We start from the raw sequence: 21,078 nt of genomic DNA, 5'->3' as shown, positions 1-21,078 counted from the left end.
TTTGCATGCAGTGCTGTGAGCAGTTTTTCCACCCAATGATTTTCAAAAAGCATGAATAACCCTGACATACACATAACTGGACTGGGAGGTTTCAAAGTCCTAAAAACGGTGCTAAAGCAGGTTAAAAATAATCCAGTTTTTTTTAAACAACTTACTTTTTATAACCATTAAAAAACCATCCGCATCTTTTACGGCAAAATTGTGGTGCAATTTGGTTCACATTTCATGTGAGCTGCACCTGACAGCCGCGTGTCGCAAACTGAATTTCAGCAATGTAAAGCAAGTTTTCTCCTTTTTAAAAAATAAAGCTTTTAATACTTACATTTAAGCAAGGGATAGAAAAGAGATTTGATTTCTATTCCAACAGGACTTGAAGTAGTTTTTCACAAGATTTAAGCAAGATTTGTTTTATTCTTTTAGTGATAAAAATTGTCTGAATAGTGTCTATAATATATTCTTTCTTTCTTTCTTTCTTTCTTTCTTTCTTTCTTTCTTTCTTTCTTGCTCATCCATTTCTCTTTCTTTCTCATCCATTCCCCTTTTCTTTCTTTCTTTCGTTCTTTCGTTCTTTCTTTCAGCATGGGGAAATCTGTCTCTCTTGCAGGATTTGCCTGATGTCAGGTTTTTGCGGGTGAGAGCAGGATACAAACACAAGGAACAATGTGGGAGTGCAAGTGGGTTGCCAGCTCGGTTGGACTATTGCCGCAAATAGTGTCCGGTCTGAGTTGGCAACCCTCGAGTGGGAGTGGGTATTGCAGGGAGGGATTTAAAAAATAGTCCTGCTCAGGGCTTTCGTGGGGTCCCCTCCAGCGTGGTAGAACAGCTGCTTCAGCCAAACACCTGTGCCTGGGCTCAGGACAGGGGGAGCCAGGGGAATCCTCTGCCCTGGGCTATGGGGTGGAGCAGAGAAGATGAGCTAGTGCCCTGATCTTACTGCAGGCGTCTGTGCAGTGCCTGGCCTGACGGGGACCCTGATCGTGGCTGGGGTCTCTATGCTACCCTAATTAAAAAAATTACTGGGACTCATGATTTCAAGCATCCTCCTTGGGCTGCAGAATTAAATTGAGTTGAATGATGGGGCTGAATCTGCCCCCACCCTGTCCCTATAGCAGCTCCCAGTTCCCCTCCCACAGTGGGTCCACTTCCACCCCCACCAACATGATCAGACAGGGAATAGTGACGACTGCTATTGTTACATGTCATCATTAGACTCCAGAGTCAGCAGTGGGGGAACATGATAGATATGACACTTCCCTGTGTCAGCTCCCAGTTGCCACCCACCCCACATGGGCACCACTCCCCACCCTGTTCACTCACCCATCTGCTGAAACCACCAGCAATGAGAGGGTAAAAACTAACATTTAAAGGGTTATCATTAGGCTTCAGAATCAACAGGAGTTAAACTAAAGACATGAATCCTTGTTTGGTCTCTCCGTGTCCACTCCCAATTGTCCCAACCCACATGGGTATCACCCCCATCCCCTTCTCTTACCTCATCCACCCAAGCAATCAGTAGGTCAAGGTAAACTGATGTGCCAGCAAGTGACATCATTAGTTTCAAGTGTGAATGAACCCATGGAGACAAATGCAGCCAGTTCTTGCTGCTCAGAGCTGTTGTGTCAGGCTCTCTGCAGATGCTGGTGCTCGTCACACCGGTTAGATGGCTTTCTTTGCAGCCGTGAGGGCTAGAGAATTAATTTAAAATGAAGGCTGAGGTGCTATAGAATCTACTTATTCCACACCACCCTCAGAGACGCATCATCCAGGCTGAGTGTTGGAGAACAGGGGAATGCTGTTGTGTCTATGGCCCAGGGAGGGATTCCCGGACTCCTGGGTTCACCTCCCAACACGCTGTGTGACCATGGGCAAGTCACTGAATCATGCCATGCCTCAGTTTCCCTTCCTCACCCTCAGTTTGTCTTGTCTGTTTGGACTGTGAGTTGTGAGGGACCAGCTCCTACAGAGATCAGGGCCTGCATTGTGTGTGTGCTGATCTCAGTGGCCCTGGAGAAAATGCAGAGTGAGTGACTCATCTGACGCCAGTGGAGTCAGGGCTGGGTTCTGGTCTCAGTGATCCTAACGAGCCATGTCTTTCTTGCTAGCAGTGACTGAGGAATTTGTCCGTCACACTCCACTTTCGATGACTGAGCTGTTAGTCAGAAATCCTGCGCTTGCCCTTCTGGCTGCTTCCCTGCTGTCTGGCATCACAACTCCCTGTCTCCTCCCAACATCATGAGAGGGGATGTGCTTTGTAGGGAAATGGAAGTGCAGATGGGAAATGTGTCGCTCTCCCCTCACCTGGCCAGCTCATTACAGCATCTCAGCTGACAAATGATTGGCTGGTTTGGCAGTTTTCCATACCCCCACCTGGACACATACAGACACACACATGGACTCTGCCAATTTGTATGGCTCATTTATTAAATATAATGAAAGCCTGAATAGATCCCTGTGCATTCGAATCTGCTCTAACCCTCTAGACCTCATTCCTTTCCCAGGGCTGGAGATGGAACCCAGGAGTCTTGACTCCTAGCCCCCTCTGCTCTAACCCATTAACCTTAAGTACTCAAAGAAAATACTATCTTTAAATACCCAGGTAGCCCGTGAAACTCATTGGCACAGGATATGAGTCAGGATTTGGAATTGGATCTTTATATGGGGAATGGAAGAGCCAGAGTTACACTCCTAAGGGTTTAAAACAAATATGTTTGGAGGGAGTATAAATGTCATGCTCCAGGGCTTAAACTGCCCTCTGATTAATGAGGGTCAGGAGGAAAGCACCCCCAGGAGGGTATGTTATTCCAGAGTTGACCACAGTGAAAGACTGGATACCAGGCTAGATGGGCCCACTTGTCTGACCTGGAATGGCAGGGAGATGGCAGAATACTGGGCTAGATGAGGTGATGGGTGTGATTCAGGATGGCAGGGAGGGGGTGGGATATTGGGTTAGATGGGCCCATTCTCAATGATCCGATCTAGGAAAGGGAGCAGGGTTAGGATTAGCGTAGGGGTTACGTTAGGGTTAGGGAAGGGGAACTGGGATCATGTTAGAGCAGGGTTTAGGGCTGGAGTAATGGAATCAGATTAGGGTTAGAATAGGGAGCAGGGCCGGGGAGTTGGTTGGACAATCAGAGCAGTTTTGGCGGAAACATTTTACATGGCCAGCGGAGCGACAGTTTTAACCAGCTCTTGGGCTCAGCGTGTTATGGTTGGATCCCTGCTGACCCAGTGGTGGACCCATCTGCCACTGTTCGGGCCCTGGGCTGGGGCCTGGTGGAGTAGGTTGGGCCTGGATCCCCCTATCCCCTGCAACCACCCCACTCCTGGGGTGCCAGTTTCTCCACCTTAGGCCAAGAGGCCAGCGTCTGTCTAACATCTGCCAGAGTCAGGGTGTAAGACTGTTTATTACTCCACCCAGCCTGAAGGCCTGAGCCCCTAGACTGTTTGGGGCTCTGCTCTACCTGAAGGCCTGAGTCCCTTGACTGTTGGTTGTCAACTTGTTTCTGAGCTCTACCTAGGGGACCAGGACTAATTCTCCCCATGTCTTGTCAATGGCCGAAGAGCGAGGAGGCGTAGCCTTCCTCCAAGACTGATGTGCCTACAACTGGTAACCTACATGCACTGAAAAAAATGTCCCATGAAACAGTACACCAGATGGTGACATGGGGGATACCGAAAAGCCTACCCAGAATGCCCCATTATCTTCTGCAGACACAGCCTCTTGGGTGGCCCAGACAAAAGACCTGACAGCGAAAGTTTCGAGGGTAGGCATGACATGTAGTTCTGGTGTTCAACAGGAGAGTGGCTTCTATCTTCAGTGACAACCACATTCCAATATCCTGGTAAAATCATTACCCCGAAAATGGAGCCCTTTAAGGAACAGCAAGGATTTCATTAGCAAGAAAAAGAGAAGTTAGATAGAAGTAACCGATATCTTTGTAAACCATTTTCCATCCATCAGTGTTCACCTCTGTCCCATTCCTGGCAGCACAGCGCCCCCTAGCACCACACTGGGGCACTGGGGCCAGCACCGATGGCCAAGGGAGAGCGCCCCCTACCCCGCAATCTGCAGCATAGTGCCCTCTAATGCCACACTGGGGCGTTGGGATCAGTGCTTAATGTCATAGGACAGCACCCCCTACCACGGCATTTCCTGCAGCACGCTGCCCTCTACTGCCATTCATCCCAATCCAGACCCCCCTGTACTAGCTGGTCCTATATATGGCCTGTAGATGGGAGAAGCTGCATATCCCCTCCAGGATACATTGGCAATATTATTAACCTGCAAGTATCAGCTGTGCACTTTTAATACCCCATAATAAACTTGTCTGTCTTCTTGTATCCCTTTCCTGCCCACTCCACTGTGTCCCTGAAAAAAATGCTTCCCTTGACTGGCATTAGCCACACTACATTGGATTCCCGACTGCAGCAAATTCATCTGGCTGTCTAGCTCCCCTGTCTTGTTATGCCTCTCTCCCCTCCGGCCCAGTGCCCCCCTCCCCACCAGTGTCCTCAAAAATATGTACTGCACCTGCTCATTTCTAATCTACTCCATCTTGGTCCAGCCCAGTGGGGTTAGAGGAATGACAAGGCTTCCTGTCTATAAACTTTCTTTCACAAATATTTATTGAGGCAGAGAGACACATTTGCAAAGAGCCAGAGATCTGGAAGCTTCTCAGCAGCAAATCATTTTGTGGTGGAGCTGCAAAGCTGCCTGGCAGTTTTCCATGCTGGTACTATTTAATTTTCAGTCAGTAGGGTTCAGAGTTAACAATCCGCATTCACCAGTTAACTGCACCATGGCGCTATTAATCTTGGCTTTCGGCAGATGCAGGTAGGTGTGAGCCTGGAATAATCTTTAATCCCAGAGTTAGGGGGATTTGTCCTTTCCAATGTGACCCCAATGCAAGGCCATCTCCTGGAATCTGCTAATAATCTGAATCAATATCCCTGTGGCATGTCCTCCTGGGTGTTAACTGTGAATGCTACCAATTGCCAATGTTATATTAGCATTAGATGCACTGGATGCATATATTGGTTGCTTGCTTGAATATGTTGGAAGCACTGGATACAATGATTGGTTGATTGACTGGCTGGATGGAGATGTTGGATGTAGGGGATACATACATTAGTTGATTAGATGGATAGCTTGGATGACCTTGATACATTCATTGGTTAATTGGTTTGAAGGATACAGTGGATGTACTGGATACAGACACTGGATAGTTGATTTCTTGGCTGACTGGTTGGAGAGATTTTCTGGATGTTCTGGATAGATACATAGGTTGGTTGGTTGGTTGGTTGGATGGATGGATGGATAGCTTGGCTGCATTGGATACATACAGTAATGGGTTGGTTTGTTGGTTGGTTGGAGACAGTCAATGTATATACTGGTTCAATGGCTCATGGAATAGGCAGTTAGTGATGGGATCCTTTCCAGAGAGAGTTGTGAGGGTGACCAGTCCGTGGAAGGGAGAAGGCTGTTATGGGCATAAGAGACACCGATTCCTGAGCAGAAATGACGGCATGACGGCCAGTAGCGTCAGCAGAGTGAGAGCTAGGAAATGCTTTGAGGGACAGGGAGCACTGCTGACTAATGCACACCCGTGTCCCTCTTCAATTCCCTACCCAGGGTGCTCACCAGAAGGGCTCCTTCCCTTTGATTATGCTGTGCTGGGGAGGCTGGGGAACATACTCAGAACAGATCTGGCCCTGAAGGTTGGGACCACAGGGCAGAGTGTAACGGAACCAGATGCGGCCATGTTTCAGGTAGCACTCCCTGTGATGGGAACCCTCAGACTTCAGTGGGATGTTGCAGGCCCCCAGCAGGTCATCCCTCCACCTGTCTTTGTCCCAGACCTTGACACGGAACTGGCTGGCGATGGTGACATGGATGGTGCCGAAGTCCATGTGTATGTTCCAAACAGGATTGTTGTTGTTCCAGATGATGCCAGTCTGGATCTCCCTCCCTGCAAAGAACACCTTGACGTAGGCATCAGTAGCACCGATGGGGTCGCCCCGCAGACCATTTGCCTGCTCCACAGTTACTGTCAGCCTCGCCAGGCCCCGTTGCTGTGAGCAGCACATGGTGTTGGTGGAGCTGTCCCCAGGGCAGATGCAGGAGCAGGGGTCGAGGGTGCTGCGCTGGGTGCCCGCTGGGCAGCTCTTGGTGCAATCCATCTGCAGGACCCTCTCGGCGATGTAGTCACTCACTGCCTGCCCCAGCGCCTCCCGCTTGGGGTCGTCCTGCCCCAACAAGGTGTGGATTGGCCTTAAGGAGTGGGTGAGAAGGCCAGGGAGGGACTCCAGGGTTTTCACCCAGTCTGAGAAGGCCCCAATGTTATTGTTGGAGAAGAGCAGTTCGGCAGTGTTCTTCCCTCCTTCCACCTCCACGTGGCGCTTCTGGTACATCTCGTGGAAACTCTGAGGAATTTCAACTTATTTCTCTTCTCCTTGCACTTGCTGAAGCTGAACTGCGATGAGCCCACCCCAATATTCATGGCCGCCTCCATGCTCAGTCAGTCCCTGATCTCATTGATGGTCAGCCCATCCAGCACCGCCTGGCAGACCCGCACTGCAGTCATGTCTCGCACCCGGCCCCCCAGGGATGCCTGGGACACATAGTGGGTGCCGTAGGTGTGAATCAGATGATGGTACTCCAGCTTGGAGGTCTTGTTGTACAGGCTGGGAAGGTCCTTCACCACGTGGGTGAAATGATTGGTGAGTGGAGGTTTCTTGCTGACCCGGAACCTGCCCCAGGGACCCAAAGAATTTATGGGACAATTAGAAAATCCCCCATAGCTAGACAGGCCCAGATCAGAGCAGCAACCCCTAGAGGGGAAAGGCCCTGTGTCCCATTTCCCACCCCACTGACCCAGCAAGTCCCCTGCCCTCAGGCCGGATCTCAGCGAGCACACCTGTGGTTCAGATGTGACCCTAACAGCACCCGAATGCCAGAAGACGAAGGGTCCCTGGTATCTGGAAATGAGTCTCAGCTAGCCTGACCAGTGTCCCTCACCTCACTCATGTCATCATCTGCATCTAAAAGGGGCCATGTAAGCTATCGACAGCAAGCTAACGCCACGCTGCTCATTGCTATCAGTGCGAGGCGTCTGTGCGGAGGACACATCCAAACACGCACACAGGTGGGAAATTCTGTTATCAGAGTGCGTCTGCCAGGCAGGGCGAGAGGTACTCCACCCTAGACAAAGGACTGGGTTTCTCTCCCTGGAAGGCATCTCCAAGGCACAGAAAGAGACATGGGGACTGCAAATGAGGGTCAACAGGACCATCAACACAGTAGGGAGAGGAGAGTGCAGGAAACAGATCGATTTGCATTTTAGCAGCCCCAAGCAGGGGAAGAAACTAATAAGGACTTTCCTTGGTCAGGTGACTCCCCGTCACCTTCGTCACAGCTTGGGTGGCTTTTACTATGGCGAGGTGACCCTAAGGGGAATCCATTGCAAAGGTTCACTGGACTATCAAGGGACGGGCATAGGACCCCAAATGATCTTTCGCCTAAGATGAGAAAGGACCCAAGCACATTGGACTCGGTGGGAGATCTCCACCGGAGGGGTGATCAACCATCTCGCTGGAAGGTAGATTGACAAGGAAACTGCCTTGCACAAAGGCTGTGCCGTGTTGTGTTCCGTCTTAGCCACCAGAAAGTGCTTTTCACTTGTATTTGCTTGTAACCACTTTTGTCCTTACCCCTTGTGCTTGACCTCACTCACCCTCCTCTCTCCCTTACTGCAGAAACTTGCTAACCTGGGAGCTTAGCGAACAGGAGCTGCTAACAGGGAGTTTTGCAAGGGAGTTCTCCAGGTGAAGGAGGAGCACATACAGCATCTGTGGGGTAAGTGACTGTCTGCAGTGTTTGGGTTTGTGTGTGTGTTTGGGGGTTACTTGCTGTGTGCTGAGCTTGTGTTTGTCAGTCTGTTTGGTTTGTTTGTTTGAAGGACCGTGCTGTAGCTGGCAGTTGGAGGTGGAGCTACTAGGAAGGTTTGAAAGCTAGAAGCCTCTGGTAATTGGCTGAACCTTAACCAGTGGGCGGGGCATTCACTCAGGCCAGGGCTTTATAAAGCTGCGCACAAGCGACCAGGGAGCTTAGCGAACAGGAGCTGCTAACAGGGAGTTTTGCAAGGGAGTTCTCCAGGTGAAGGAGGAGCACATACAGCATCTGTGGGGTAAGTGACTGTCTGGAGTGTTTGGGTTTGTGTGTGTGTTTGGGGGTTACTTGCTGTGTGCTGAGCTTGTGTTTGTCAGTCTGTTTGGTTTGTTTGTTTGAAGGACCGTGTGCTGTAGCTGGCAGTTGGAGGTGGAGCTACTAGGAAGGTTTGAAAGCTAGAAGCCTCTGGTAATTGGCTGAACCTTAACCAGTGGGCGGGGCATTCACTCAGGCCAGGGCTTTATAAAGCTGCGCACAAGTGACCAGGGAGCTTAGCGAACAGGAGCTGCTAACAGGGAGTTTTGCAAGGGAGTTTGGAAGGGGAGTAGGAAGGGAGGGGGTGTCCCTTGTCGGTCTCATCTGTGACCCATTGGTCCCCTGAACCCATAACCTGAGCCACATCGAAAACCTTTCTGTTTACAGCAGAGAGGAGCAGACAGGGAGCTGTAGACGGGAATTTGAGAGAGTTTGACAGAGGGAGGCTTACAATGGTGAGGAGGACCCGCAACACCTGTGCCAGCACTGCTTCTGTCTCCTCCACCTGCGCCTGTAGCCAGACAGAGCACCAAAGCATGGATGCTTTTACCCAGATTCTGGTGTGGGCTTGCAAAGACTGTAATTTGCAATTTCCACTTCCTGATATCCAGGCTGGGGGTGGCATCCAATGTGAAAGGTGCCTACTGGTGGAATCTCTCAGGCAGCAAGTGGGAGAGCTACAGGAGGAGGTGGCCAGGCTGAGGAACATCCATGTCCATGAGCAATTCCTGGACAGTATCCATGTGGAGACAGCTGACGGTGCTGTCCCAGTTGACAGGACTATCCACACACCAGTGGAGGAGGAGGTGCCTCAGGGTGTATCTGACACACCAGTGGAGGAGGAGGCTCAGGGTGGACACAGCCAGCTGGTTACTTCTAGCAGCAGGCAGTGCTCCACCGCTGCTGCGAACCCTCCTGCTGTGGTAATAGATAACCGTTATGCTCTTCTTGATACAGGAGAGAAGAAATCACCCCCAACAGTTAAGGGGGTGAAGCCTCATACCCCTAAGGCTGGGAGGTCTGCTGCCACCACTCATAAGAAACGTAGGATAGTGGTGGTTGGAGACTCTCTGCTGAGGGGGACGGAGACACCCATCTGTCGCCCTGACCGTTCATCCCGGGAGGTATGCTGCCTGCCAGGGGCCCGTATCCGAGATGTTACAGAGGCATTGTCGAGGATTATCCGGCCTTCTGACTACTACCCCATGCTACTCATCCATGTGGGCGCAAATGATACTGCGAGGTGTGACGCTGAGCAGATCAAGAGTGACTACAGGGCTCTGGGAGTACGGGTTAAGGAGTTTGGAATGCAGGTGGTATTCTCTTCGATTCTTCCTGTTGAAGGTAGGGGTCCGGGCAGAAACAGATGCATCGTGGAGGTGAATGCCTGGCTGCGAAGATGGTGTCGCCAGGAGGGCTTTGGCTTCCTCGACCACAGGATGCTATTTGAGGAAGGACTGCTAGGAACAGATGGCGTTCACCTTTCAAAGCGGGGAAAGGCCTTATTTGCGCACGACTGGCTAACCTAGTAAGGAGGGCTTTAAACTAGGTTCGACGGGGACAGGTGAGCAAAGCCCACAGGTAAGTGGGGAACAAGACCTGGGAGATGGGTTGGAAACAGGAGGGAGCACGGGCTATAATGGCAGAGAGGAAGGAGGGTCAGGGCAAAGCTGGGAGGCAAGATCAAACCAGTATCTTAGATGCCTTTATACAAACGCAAGAAGTATGGGTAATAAGCAGGGAGAACTGGAAGTGCTAATAAATAAATACAACTATGACATTATTGGCATTACTGAAACTTGGTGGGATAATACACACGACTGGAATGTTGGTGTGGATGGGTATAGTTTGCTCAGGAAGGATAGACAGGGGAAAAAGGGAGGAGGTGTTGCCTTATATATTAAAAATGTACACACTTGCACTGAAGTGGAGATGGACATAGGAGACGGAAGTGTGGAGAGTCTCTGGGTTAGGCTAAAAGGGGTAAAAAACACAGGTGATGTCATGCTGGGAGTCTACTACAGGCCACCTAATCAGGCGGAAGAGGTGGATGAGGCTTTTTTCAAACAACTAACAAAATCATCCAAAGCCCAAGATTTGGTGGTGATGGGGGACTTCAACTATCCAGATATATGTTGGGAAAATAACACCACGGGGCACAGACTATCCAATAAGTTCCTGGACTGCATTGCAGACAACTTTTTATTTCAGAAAGTTGAAAAAGCTACTGGGGGGAAGCTGTTCTAGACTTGATTTTAACCAATATGGAGGAACTTGTTGAGAATATGAAAGTAGAAGGAAGCTTGGGTGAAAGTGATCATGAAATCATAGAATTTGCAATTCTAAGGAAGGGTAGAAAGGAGTACAGCAGAATAGAGACAATGGATTTCAGGAAGGTGGATTTTGGTAAGCTCGGAGAGCTGATAGGCAAGGTCCCATGGGAATTAAGACTGAGGGGAAAAACAACTGAGGAAAGTTGGCAGTTTTTCAAAGGGACGCTATTAAGGGCCCAAAAGCAAGTTATTCCGATGGTTAGGAAAGATAGAAAATGTGGCAAAAGACCACCTTGGCTTACCCTTGAGATCTTGCGTGACCTACAAAATAAAAAGGCGTCATATAAAAAATGGAAACTAGGTCAGATCACGAAGGATGAATATAGGCAAATAACACAGGAATGCAGAGGCAAGATTAGACAAGCAAAGGCACAAAATGAACTCAAACTAGCTATGGGAATAAAGGGAAACAAGAAGACTTTTTATCAATACATTAGAAGCAAGAGGAAGACTAAGGACAGGGTAGGCCCACTGCTCCATGAGGAGAGGGTAACAGTAACGGGAGACTTGGAAATGGCAGAGATGCTTAATGACTTCTTTGTTTCGGTCTTCACTGAGAAGTCTGAAGGAATGTCTAGTATAGTGAATGCTTACGGGAAGAGGGTAGGTTTAGAAGAGAAAATAAGGAAAGAGCAAGTAAAAAATCACTTAGAAAAGTTAGATGCCTGCAAGTCACCAGGGCCTGATGAAATGCATCCTAGAATACTCAAGGAGTTAATAGAGGAGGTATCTGAGCCTCTAGCTATTATCTTTGGGAAATCATGGGAGACGGGGGAGATTCCAGAAGACTGGAAGGGGGCAAATATAGTGCCCATCTATAAAAAGGGAAATAAAAACAAACCCAGGAAACTACAGACCAGTTAGTTTAACTTCTGTGCCAGGGAAGATAATGGAGCAGGTAATCAAAGAAATCATCTGCAATCACTTGGAAGGTGGTAAGGTGATAGGGAATAGCCAGCATGGATTTGTAAAGAACAAATCGTGTCAAACTAATCTGATAGCATTCTTTGATAGGATAACGAGCTTTGTGGATAAGGGAGAAGCGGTGGATGTGATATACCTAGACTTTAGTAAGGCATTTGATACGGTCTCGCATGATATTCTTATAGATAAGCTAGGAAAGTACAATTTAGATGGGGCTACTATAAGGTGGGTGCATAACTGGCTGGATAACCGTACTCAGAGAGTAGTTGTTAATGGCTCCCAATCCTGCTGGAAAGGTATAACAAGTGGGGTTCCACAGGGGTCTGTTTTGGGACCGGTTCTGTTCAATATCTTCATCAACGATTTAGATGTTGGCATAGAAAGTATGCTTATTAAGTTTGCAGACGATACCAAACTGGGAGGGATTGCAACTGCTTTGGAGGACAGGGTCAAAATTCAAAATGATCTGGACAAGTTGGAGAAATGGTCTGAGGTAAACAGGATGAAGTTCAATAAAGATAAATGCAAAGTGCTCCACTTAGGAAGGAACAATCAGTTTCACACATACAGAATGGGAAGAGACTGTCTAGGAAGGAGTATGGCAGAAAGAGATCTAGGGGTCATAGTGGACCACAAGCTTAATATGAGTCAACAATGTGATACTGTTGCAAAAAAAGCAAACGTGATTCTGGGATGCATTAACAGGTGTGTTGTAAACAAGACACGAGAAGTCATTCTTCCTCTTTACTCTGCGCTGGTTAGGCCTCAACTGGAGTATTGTGTCCAGTTCTGGGCACCGCATTTCAAGAAAGATGTGGAGAAATTGGAGAGGGTCCAGAGAAGAGTAACAAGAATGATTAAAGGTCTTGAGAACATGACCTATGAAGGAAGGCTGAAAGAATTGGGTTTGTTTAGTTTGGAAAAGAGAAGACTGAGAGGGGACATGATAGCAGTTTTCAGGTATCTAAAAGGGTGTCATTAGGAGGAGGGAGAAAACTTGTTCACCTTAGCCTCCAATGATAGAACAAGAAGCAATGGGCTTAAACTGCAGCAAGGGAGATTTAGGTTGGACATTAGGAAAAAGTTCCTAACTGTCAGGGTAGTTAAACACTGGAATAGATTGCCTAGGGAAGTTGTGGAATCTCCATCTCTGGAGATATTTAAGAGTAGGTTAGATAAATGTCTGTCAGGGATGGTCTAGACAGTATTTGGTTCTGCCATGAGGGCAGGGGACTGGACTCGATGACCTCTCGAGGTCCCTTCCAGTCCTAGAGTCTATGAGTCTATGAGTCTATAACCTCACCCTGTGCTGGGTTTAACGTAAAGTGCATGTGAACTCCATTTAGCCCAGCAAGCTGCTGAATGTTGTATCTTTAAAGGAACAAAGGAACCTTAAATCTCTCCGAATGGGCTATGAAAGGGATGGAGACTGCAAAGCACCTGGTTTGGGAGACACTCGGGATGGGAAGCGTGTTACACGTATAACACGCAGGCTGCTAGGATCAGAGCTGATTCGCTCACGGACACTCAGTGATGGCTTGTGAGATATCCAGACAAAAGACTCAGAGAGGCAGAGCCTCTTGAAGCATTTAGGGCTACAGGTCAGGCAGTCACACAATCCCTCACTGGCCTGGATTGTGCCCCAGAACAAGAAAGCCACCTACAAGGGAAAGGCCCTGGATGGCTGGTGGTACCACGATGCAGCTGGTTCCCAGCTGCCTCACCCAAGAGGTGGCTGCATCTCAGCACTGGTTGAACCATGCTGGAGTAACATCACTGCACACTTGTTACCCATTTGCCCTTCCCCAGACCCAGCTGCATCTCGGTGCCGGACGAGCTAGCCCCACGCTGGGAGGTGTCCGGGCTGCTGCTTACCTGTAATATGGACAGGAAACCTCCTGGCTTACAAAGGCGTATTTGTCCTTCTGTGACTTCTGCATGATGAATTTGGCCAGTTTGGAGCATGAGCTGGCCAGCCCCACCTGGACGTTAACCTTGGGCACCACGGGCACTTTCAGCCCCACCTTCCAGTCGTTCTGCACCACAGACGCTGCTGACTCCATCATGCCCATCGCCGACGGCTGCACCGAACTGCTGAGCTGCCACTGGCACAAATTGTGGACCCTCCAGTCCACCACGGCCTGTGGCAATCTCTGCCACTGCCCTCCCTGCAGCAGGTTCCAGCACAGGGTGCAGGTGCCATTCAGGCCATGCCACTGGCTGGTGTCCACCAGGTAGGCCCCCGTCCGGCTCAGTGTGGTCACGTCAATCCCGTGACCCACCAAGTTGTGCCCGGGCACGAAGGTTGCATTCATGCATGCAGAAGTTGTGCCTGTCTGGCAGTTGGGGGAGACCTCGGGGAGGAGGAATAGGAGGAGGAGGAGGATGCAGGCACTAGGTTTGGGCATGGCTAGTACGATGGGGTGCCTTGCACAGGAGGCAGTGTCAGTCTCCAAAACCCCTACAGGGAGAGACAAAAAGAGATTCCTCATGAATCATAATACTGTAGCAGGTAGTTCCACAGGTTAACTCAGTTATATGGAGAGCCAGAGAGCCAGAGGCATCCAATTACCACTGTCTCTGTCAGCCATACCTTACACCACACCTGGAACCTGGTGGCTTTATGCAAATATACAGTGACCAATTTGCATGTCTGAACATGCATTTGTTAATATGCATATCCCACCCCTTTCTCTTGCAGTGTAGCTGTCACTCACCACTGGGGGAGGAGATTGTTGCACATACCCTGTAAATTGCATATATTAGTGTGCTGCTGCACTGGCTGGGCTTGGCCACTAGGGGGCGGTGCACTCCCACACAAAACCCAGGGCTTGCAAGACGAGTCCCCAGCTGGTTGGCAGCGAGGCCAGTGAGCGCTGGGACCACACTGGGCACGAGTGGCCTCACCACAGAAACTGCAGGGCCCCCTAGTGGACATGCAGAGTGGTGGATTTGGTTACAGTTAGCCACCAATTGTGGGTGTTATTCTAGGGTTTCTTTAGCCCAGTCAGAGTGTGTGTGTCATCTCTAACAGACGCCAATTCCCCCTGCCTCTCGTTGGTCAGAGGTGGGTTCAGACGGTGAAGCATCAGATTTATATCCCTTTAAAACACATGTATTTAAACCCCTTAGGATTATAATTCTGGCATTCCTATTCTCCAAGGAAAGATCCTGTTCAGAAGCCTGCTAAACTCTTGGCCCTAGTCCTATCCTATGCCTATGAGTTCCACAGGTTATGCGGAGATTTCAGGACAGTATTTTCAATGCCTAGTTAGTGCAGTGGGGTCCTGGTTCATCACCGGGGTTCCCAGATGCATCCGTAATACAGATAATAAATACTCATCATTTCTTTCCAGGCAGGTAACTTGCTGTGTGGATTTTTCTATCTCTTGGCTGTTCTGTCTCGCTACTCCGAATGCAGAAGATAGCTTAGTGAAATGTTAGACTTGCACTTATGGAGTGGAAATGGAGGCAGGACTCATGGGTTCTATTCCTGGCTCTGCCACAGACCCCTGTGTGATGTTGGACAAGCCTCTGAATATCTCCAGGCCTCAGTTTCCCCATCAGTAAAAGGGGGAAAATGGTGCTGCCTTTGTCAGGTTAGAGCATTGGCGCTTTGGGAGAAGGCCTTTCTCTCCCCATGTGTCTGGGCACAGCCCATCACAAGGAGGCCCGGCTCTCAGTCAGCGGGGTCTGCTCACGGCCCCGCACAAGAGGATCCTGATCTTGGTCAGGGTCTTTGCTTCACCTGCCATGATGGGACCCTGATCTCAGTCGGGGCCTGGCACGGGGGCTGGGGAGAGGGTTAGTCGGAGTCTGTGCGCTGGACACAAGAGGGGTCCCTGGTCTTGGTCGGGGTCTGTGCAGTGCCTGGCACAACGGGAACCTAATTTTGGTCAGGTTCTGTGCTGCACCTGGGATGATGGGACCCTGATCTTGGTTGGGATCTGTGCAGCTCCCAGCACAAGGGGCCCTTGATCTCACTTTAGGCTTCTAATGGTAGCATAATAAACAAAAACATATTAGCGAGACAAGGCGGGGGAGGGAATATCTTTTATTGCACCAACTTCTGTGGGGGAGAGAGACCAGCCTTCAGCTCCCCAGGGCTCTTGGCATTTCAGGAAGAAGAGCTCTGTGCAGCCCGACAGCTTGTCTCTCTCACCCACAGAATCTGGTCCAATACTCAACCAAAAAGAGTGTCATACGATGGGACGCCTGGGTTAACTTTGGTAGCAGGTTGGGCTACCAGCACAGTGTGCAATGCCAAAATGGCTCACCGGGAGCTGAGATGCAGCCACCTCTGGGGTGGAGCAGCTGGGTAACAGTTGCAAAGCTATGCTGCATGCGGCTGGCTTGCCTGGTGCTGAGATGCAGACCCCTCTGGGGCAGGACAGTTGGGGAACGTACAGACAGCGACGGCACACAGCGACGGCTTGCCTGGAGCTGAGATTCAGTCATCTCTGGAGTGGGGCAGGTTGGTAAGGGCCACTCAGCAAAGCTGCACGGGGGTGGCTTACTCGGCCCTGCGATGCAGCTGCCTCTGGGGTGAGGCAGCTGGGAACAGCTGCCTACCAGTATTGGAGGGCACAGATGAGGAGAAGCAGGTTAGCCAGGGAGCCCTGAATAGCACAGTGGTAGTCAGTGGGGTACAGTGCTGTCCTCCCATAAATTTCCCACCATGCCAGCCCCACCCTTTGCCTCACTGCCCGTCACCCCAGTCTGGATCTGCCCCTCCCAGCCCACCTCTCAAGTTGCCCTGCCCTCTAAATTACTGTCTCCAGTGGATCCAGTGAAGCGCAGGGCTCCTGTCTCGGGATCCAGCTCATGTTCACCAGCAATGTTCACTGGCCACAGGCCGAGCTGCCCAGATCTGCCTTCGCCCCTGTGTCTCAGCCCCAATTTAACCAGCGAGGTGCCACCATCTAGATCAACATCTGTCACATCTGTCACCTGCCACTCCCCATGGAGACAATGGGTCATTGAGGATCGCTGGGCCGGGTGGGGTGAGGGCTATGGGTGCTGTGAGAGGTTTAGGGGGTGGGTGTCATGATGGGCTGTAGATGTGTGAAGCGGTTGGGGGTTACAAAGTGCCAGGGGGAGCACTGGAAGAGGGGGTGCCCCTGCCTCTCTCCCTCCTCCATTGACTCTATGGGGTCACCTGACCCCTTCCCCACAGTCCCAGCCTGCCCCCCCCAGCCACACTCCCAGCATCCTTTGCACTTTCACAGAGTGGAGGCCAGAAGAGCTAGTCTGATGCCCTGTGAGCCCAGGCGAGAGAATTTCACCAGCTACCTTTGTATCCAGCCCACCCCTTGGGTTAGACCAAAACATTCAGCCCTCAGCAGGCCAGGCTGTGCCAGGGACAGGGAACAGGACCCAGGCCCCATCCATGCCCAGGACCCTTGCCGTGGCAGGGAATTAGGTGAGATATGCTCCGAAGATCCCAGCCGCTGTCAGCTACAGAGGGAGGCAAAAAGCTCCCATGGTCCCTGTCAGTCTGACCGACCGGGGTGGGAGGGGAAATTCCTTCGCAGCCCCATATCCAGCAACCCTGCCCCACCGGCCAGGCAGCCAGAATGAGGGTTTTCTGGAACAGCTCAGAGCACTGAACAAGTCAGTGTCTATTCTCCAGCTGTGGCTGATCTCTGATGCTTCAGAGGAATCGGGGCTGGGATGGGGAATCCCAGATACTGGTCAATTGTGCATGTGGGGGGAAGACATTCCTTCCTGACCCCTGCATGTGACCAGCTGAAGCCCTGAAGCATGAGACTGGATTATGGTCATTGTCTTAGTGCAGAGCTGTGTTATGAGCAGGTAGCAATGCAGAGGAGCATCAACCAGCCAGTCCTAGTCTCCTCCCCAGCTCCCAGTCCCAGTCTCGCTGCCCATCAAGCCCCAGCCTTCCCTCTCCAATCACCATTCACAGTTTCTCTCCTGCCCCAATCTCTCCAGCCTCCTTGTCCCCATTTACTCCAGTGTTTTGGGTAAAGTTTTCCAAAGTTCCAGGCAAACTGGAAACGGGATCTTGTAACATGAAGCTTTGAGCAACCTTAATAACAGGCCGTGCAACCAGGTCTGCTTATAATGTCGTGATGGCTCATCTGGCACTGAGATGCAGCCACCCGTGGGGTGCGACAGCTGTGAAGTAGCTGCTCAGTGATGCTGCATGGGAATGGCTCACTTGGCGCTGAGATGCAGCCACTTCTGGGATGGGGAACAGTTGGACCAAGATGCTGCCCAGGGATGGCTCGCCTGGTGCTGAGGTGCAGCCACCTCTGGGGTGGGGCAGCTGGGAACAGCCACACAGCACTGTTGTGGGGTGTAGAGGCGGGCAGTGGGATGTGATCTTTGGGGAGAGTTAACCAAAGAGCCCTAGGTAGCAAGGTCCTTAGCAGTGGGGTACATTCCCTGGCACCCCAGACCGTACTCCCTACCCCACACCCCAGCCTGGGTCTGCAACTCCCTGTAGGGACTTCCAGCCCACCTGCTCCCAGAGTTCTCCTGCCCCTAGATTACGGTATCCAGTGGTCCACCAAGAGTGCAAGACCCAGTGCAGAAGCCCAGAGCTGCCTTTGTCCCCACTCATCTGCCAGCTGCCGCCCTGCTAGACCCAGCATCTGGCAGCTACCTGGGAAGCTGGTGAGGCATTTTCACCTGCCACTTCCTGATCGAGACAATGGGCCCTCGAGGAACACTGGGGCTGCCGGGGGAGGGGTTGGTTTGACGAGGGAGGGGGGCGTGAGGTGCTGGGGTAATGGGGTGCTGTGAGGGAGGGTGGTGCCAGACCTGGCACTGACCCTCCCTGGAGTGCAGCGGCTCGTTGTACGTCCGAGACCTGGAGGTGGAGCTGGCTGGTCTTCCCCAGCCGTAGGGACCCCAGACCGGGTTGTCAGTGTTCCACATGGTTTCCGTCTGCACCTCCTGGCCCTGGAAGGATACCTGGATGTAGACCTTGGTGTGGTCGCCCCACAGGCTGCTAGCTGCTCCACTGTCACGGTCAGCTTCCCCTGGCCCCGCTCCCGTGAGCAGCACATGGTGTCGGTGGAGCCGTCCCCGGGACAGACGCAGGAGCAGGAGTCATGGGCGCTGCGCTGGGTCCCCGGGGGGCAGCTGTGGGTGCAATTCCTCCACAGGGCCCTCTCGGTGACATACTCGCTCATCGCCTGCCTCAGCGCCTCCCGCTTGGGGTTGTCCTGCCTCACCAAGGTGTGGATGGGGCGCAGCGAGTAGGACACCAGGCCGGGGCTGGCTTTGAGGCTCTCCATCCAGGCTGAGAAAACCTCGGTGTCTTGCCCCTCAGAGAACAGCAAGTCGGCGTGGCTGTTGCCGCCCGTCACCTCAGTGTGACGCTCGCTGTAGGTCTCATGGAAGCTCCGCTTGAAGTTCTGCTTCTTCTTCTGCTCCTCACACTGGCTGAAGGCCACCTCAGCCTTGCCCTTCCCTGCCCCGATGCTGATGGAGGCCTCCAGGCTCAGACAGTCTTTGACCTCGTCAGCCGTCACCCCATCCAGCGCCGCCTCGCAGACCCTCACAGCCGTCACGTCCCGCACCCGGCCCCCCAGCTGCAGCTGGGACACGTAGTGGGTGCCGTAAGTGTTGATCAGCTGATGATACTCGAGGCGTGAGCTGCGGGAGGTCCCTCAGGGCCTGGGTGAAATGACCGATGAGCGGAGGTTTGTGGGTAACACGGAATCTGGGAGAGAGAAATGGCCACTATGTGACGTACCATTGGACATTGGTGTCTTGTGGGGGTATAGCTCAGTGTTATAGATCCACAGACTCTAAGTCCAGAAGGGACTGTTCTGGTCATCTAGTCTGACCTCCTGGATAACACAGGCCAGAGAACTGCCCTGAATTAATTCCTGTTCGAACCAGAGCAGGTCTTCTAAGGAAGAAAATAAAAACCACTCCGGACTTACAAATTGTCCATGATGGAGAATCCACCTTGCCTCTTGGTAAATTGCAGGACCAAAACCAACTAAAGAAACCAACTATTTCCCCCTGATTTTAATGTCTGGGTATTTGTCATGGATTGTTGTGTCTTAAAGGGCATTTAGCAGCCTTAGCTGGAACACGATGAAGTTTTCTGTCTGAGAATGGCCTTGGTTTTTAGAGGGAACTCTCTGAGTTTAACACAATGTGTCGTGCTGGTGAGGTGAGCCCGGACGCTGGTTAAAGCTGAGTTCTCTGCTAGCTGTGTAAAGTGTTTCCCCAGAGCAGGTCTGACTGTCCAACCGGCTCCCCGGCCCTGCTCCCTATTCTAACCCGAACCTAACTCCATTCCTCTAACCCCTAAACCCTGCTCCAACGTTATCCCAGCTCCCCTCCCCTAACCCTAATGTAACCCCTACGCTAACCCGAACCCTGCTCCCCTTCCCAGATCAGAACAATGGGAATGGGCCCATCTAACCTGATTTCCTACCCCACCCCTGCCAGATCAGAGTCAGACCCATAGGTCCATCTATCCTGGAATCCTGCCCCATCCCTGCCATCCTGAATCATGCCCATCTAGCCTGGTATCCTGCCATCTCCCTGCCAAATGAGGTCAGACTAGTGGGCCCATCTAGCCTGGTATCCAGTCTTACATAGTGGTCAATTCTGTCCTCCTGGGGGCGCTTTCCTCCTGACCATCATTAATCATAGGGCAGTTTAAGCCCTGGAGCATGACGTTTACACCCCTTGCAAACATATTTGTTTTAAACCCTTAGGAGTATAATGCTGGCTCTTTTATCCTCCATGTGAAGATCCTGTTCCGAATCCTGACTTACATTCTGTGCCAATGACCTCCACAGGCTATTTGGGTATTTAGGGATAGTATTTCCTTTGAGTATTTAAGGTTAGTGGGTTAGAACAGGGGAGCTGGGAGCCAGGACTCCTGGGTTCTCTCCCCAGCTCTGGGAGGGGAGTGAGGTCGAGGGTTAGAGCAGATTTGAATGCACAGGGATCTATTCAGGCTTTCATCATACTTCCTAAATGAGTCATACAAATTGGCAGAGTGTGTGCGTGCATGAGTGTGTGTACAGCTGGGGCCGTGGAAAGTTGCCAAACCAGCCAATCATTTGCCAGCTGAGATGCTGTAATGAGCCAGCTCAGCATGAGGGAGGGCCAGTGGGTGAGAGGAGAATGAGGTATTTCCAATATACACCTCCCTTTCCCTACCAAGTGCTCCCAGCCCTGATGGAGGGAGGGGTCAGGGCAGCACGATGCCGGGCAGCATAGAAGCAGGCAGAAGGGCCAGTGCAGGATTTCTGATTCACAGCTTGGTGATTGCTCGTGGAGTGCTACTGGCAAGAAAGACACCGTTCGTTGGGGTCGCTGAGATCAGAACCCAGTCCTGAGTGCACTGGCGTCAGGGGGGTCACTGCAGATTTTCTCCAGGGTCACTGAGATCAGCACACACACAATGGGGGTGCTGAGCTCTGTAGGAGCCAGTCTCTCACCCTCATAACTCACACTCTAAATGGACAAGACAGACCCAGGGCAAGGAGGGGAAACTGAGGTACAGCACAATGCAGTGACTTGCCCATGGTCACATAGGGTGTTGGGAGGTGAACCCAGGAGGCCTGGAATCCTCCCTGGGCCGTAAGGACAACAACACTCTGCTGCTCTCCAACACCC

General features: G+C 51.4%; 1 protein-coding gene and 1 pseudogene across 1 annotated transcript; both read right to left on the bottom strand.

Moving 5' to 3' along the window:
• Nucleotides 1-5,637: 5,637 nt before the first annotated feature.
• LOC115651655 lies at nucleotides 5,638-13,868 on the bottom strand (annotated as a pseudogene).
• A 4,216-nt stretch (nucleotides 13,869-18,084) lies between these two features.
• LOC115651327 (perforin-1-like) lies at nucleotides 18,085-19,390 on the bottom strand. The gene is given in 4 exon segments (XM_030562258.1): nucleotides 18,085-18,443; nucleotides 18,446-19,086; nucleotides 19,088-19,153; nucleotides 19,380-19,390. Coding segments are annotated over 4 exon segments (1,077 nt in total).
• Between the last annotated feature and the right edge of the window lie 1,688 nt (nucleotides 19,391-21,078).

Source organism: Gopherus evgoodei, chromosome 4 (genome assembly GCF_007399415.2).
Source record: "Gopherus evgoodei ecotype Sinaloan lineage chromosome 4, rGopEvg1_v1.p, whole genome shotgun sequence".
In the NCBI taxonomy this organism is placed as follows: domain Eukaryota; kingdom Metazoa; phylum Chordata; order Testudines; family Testudinidae; genus Gopherus; species Gopherus evgoodei.
This window is presented reverse-complemented; position numbering and strand designations above follow the sequence as displayed.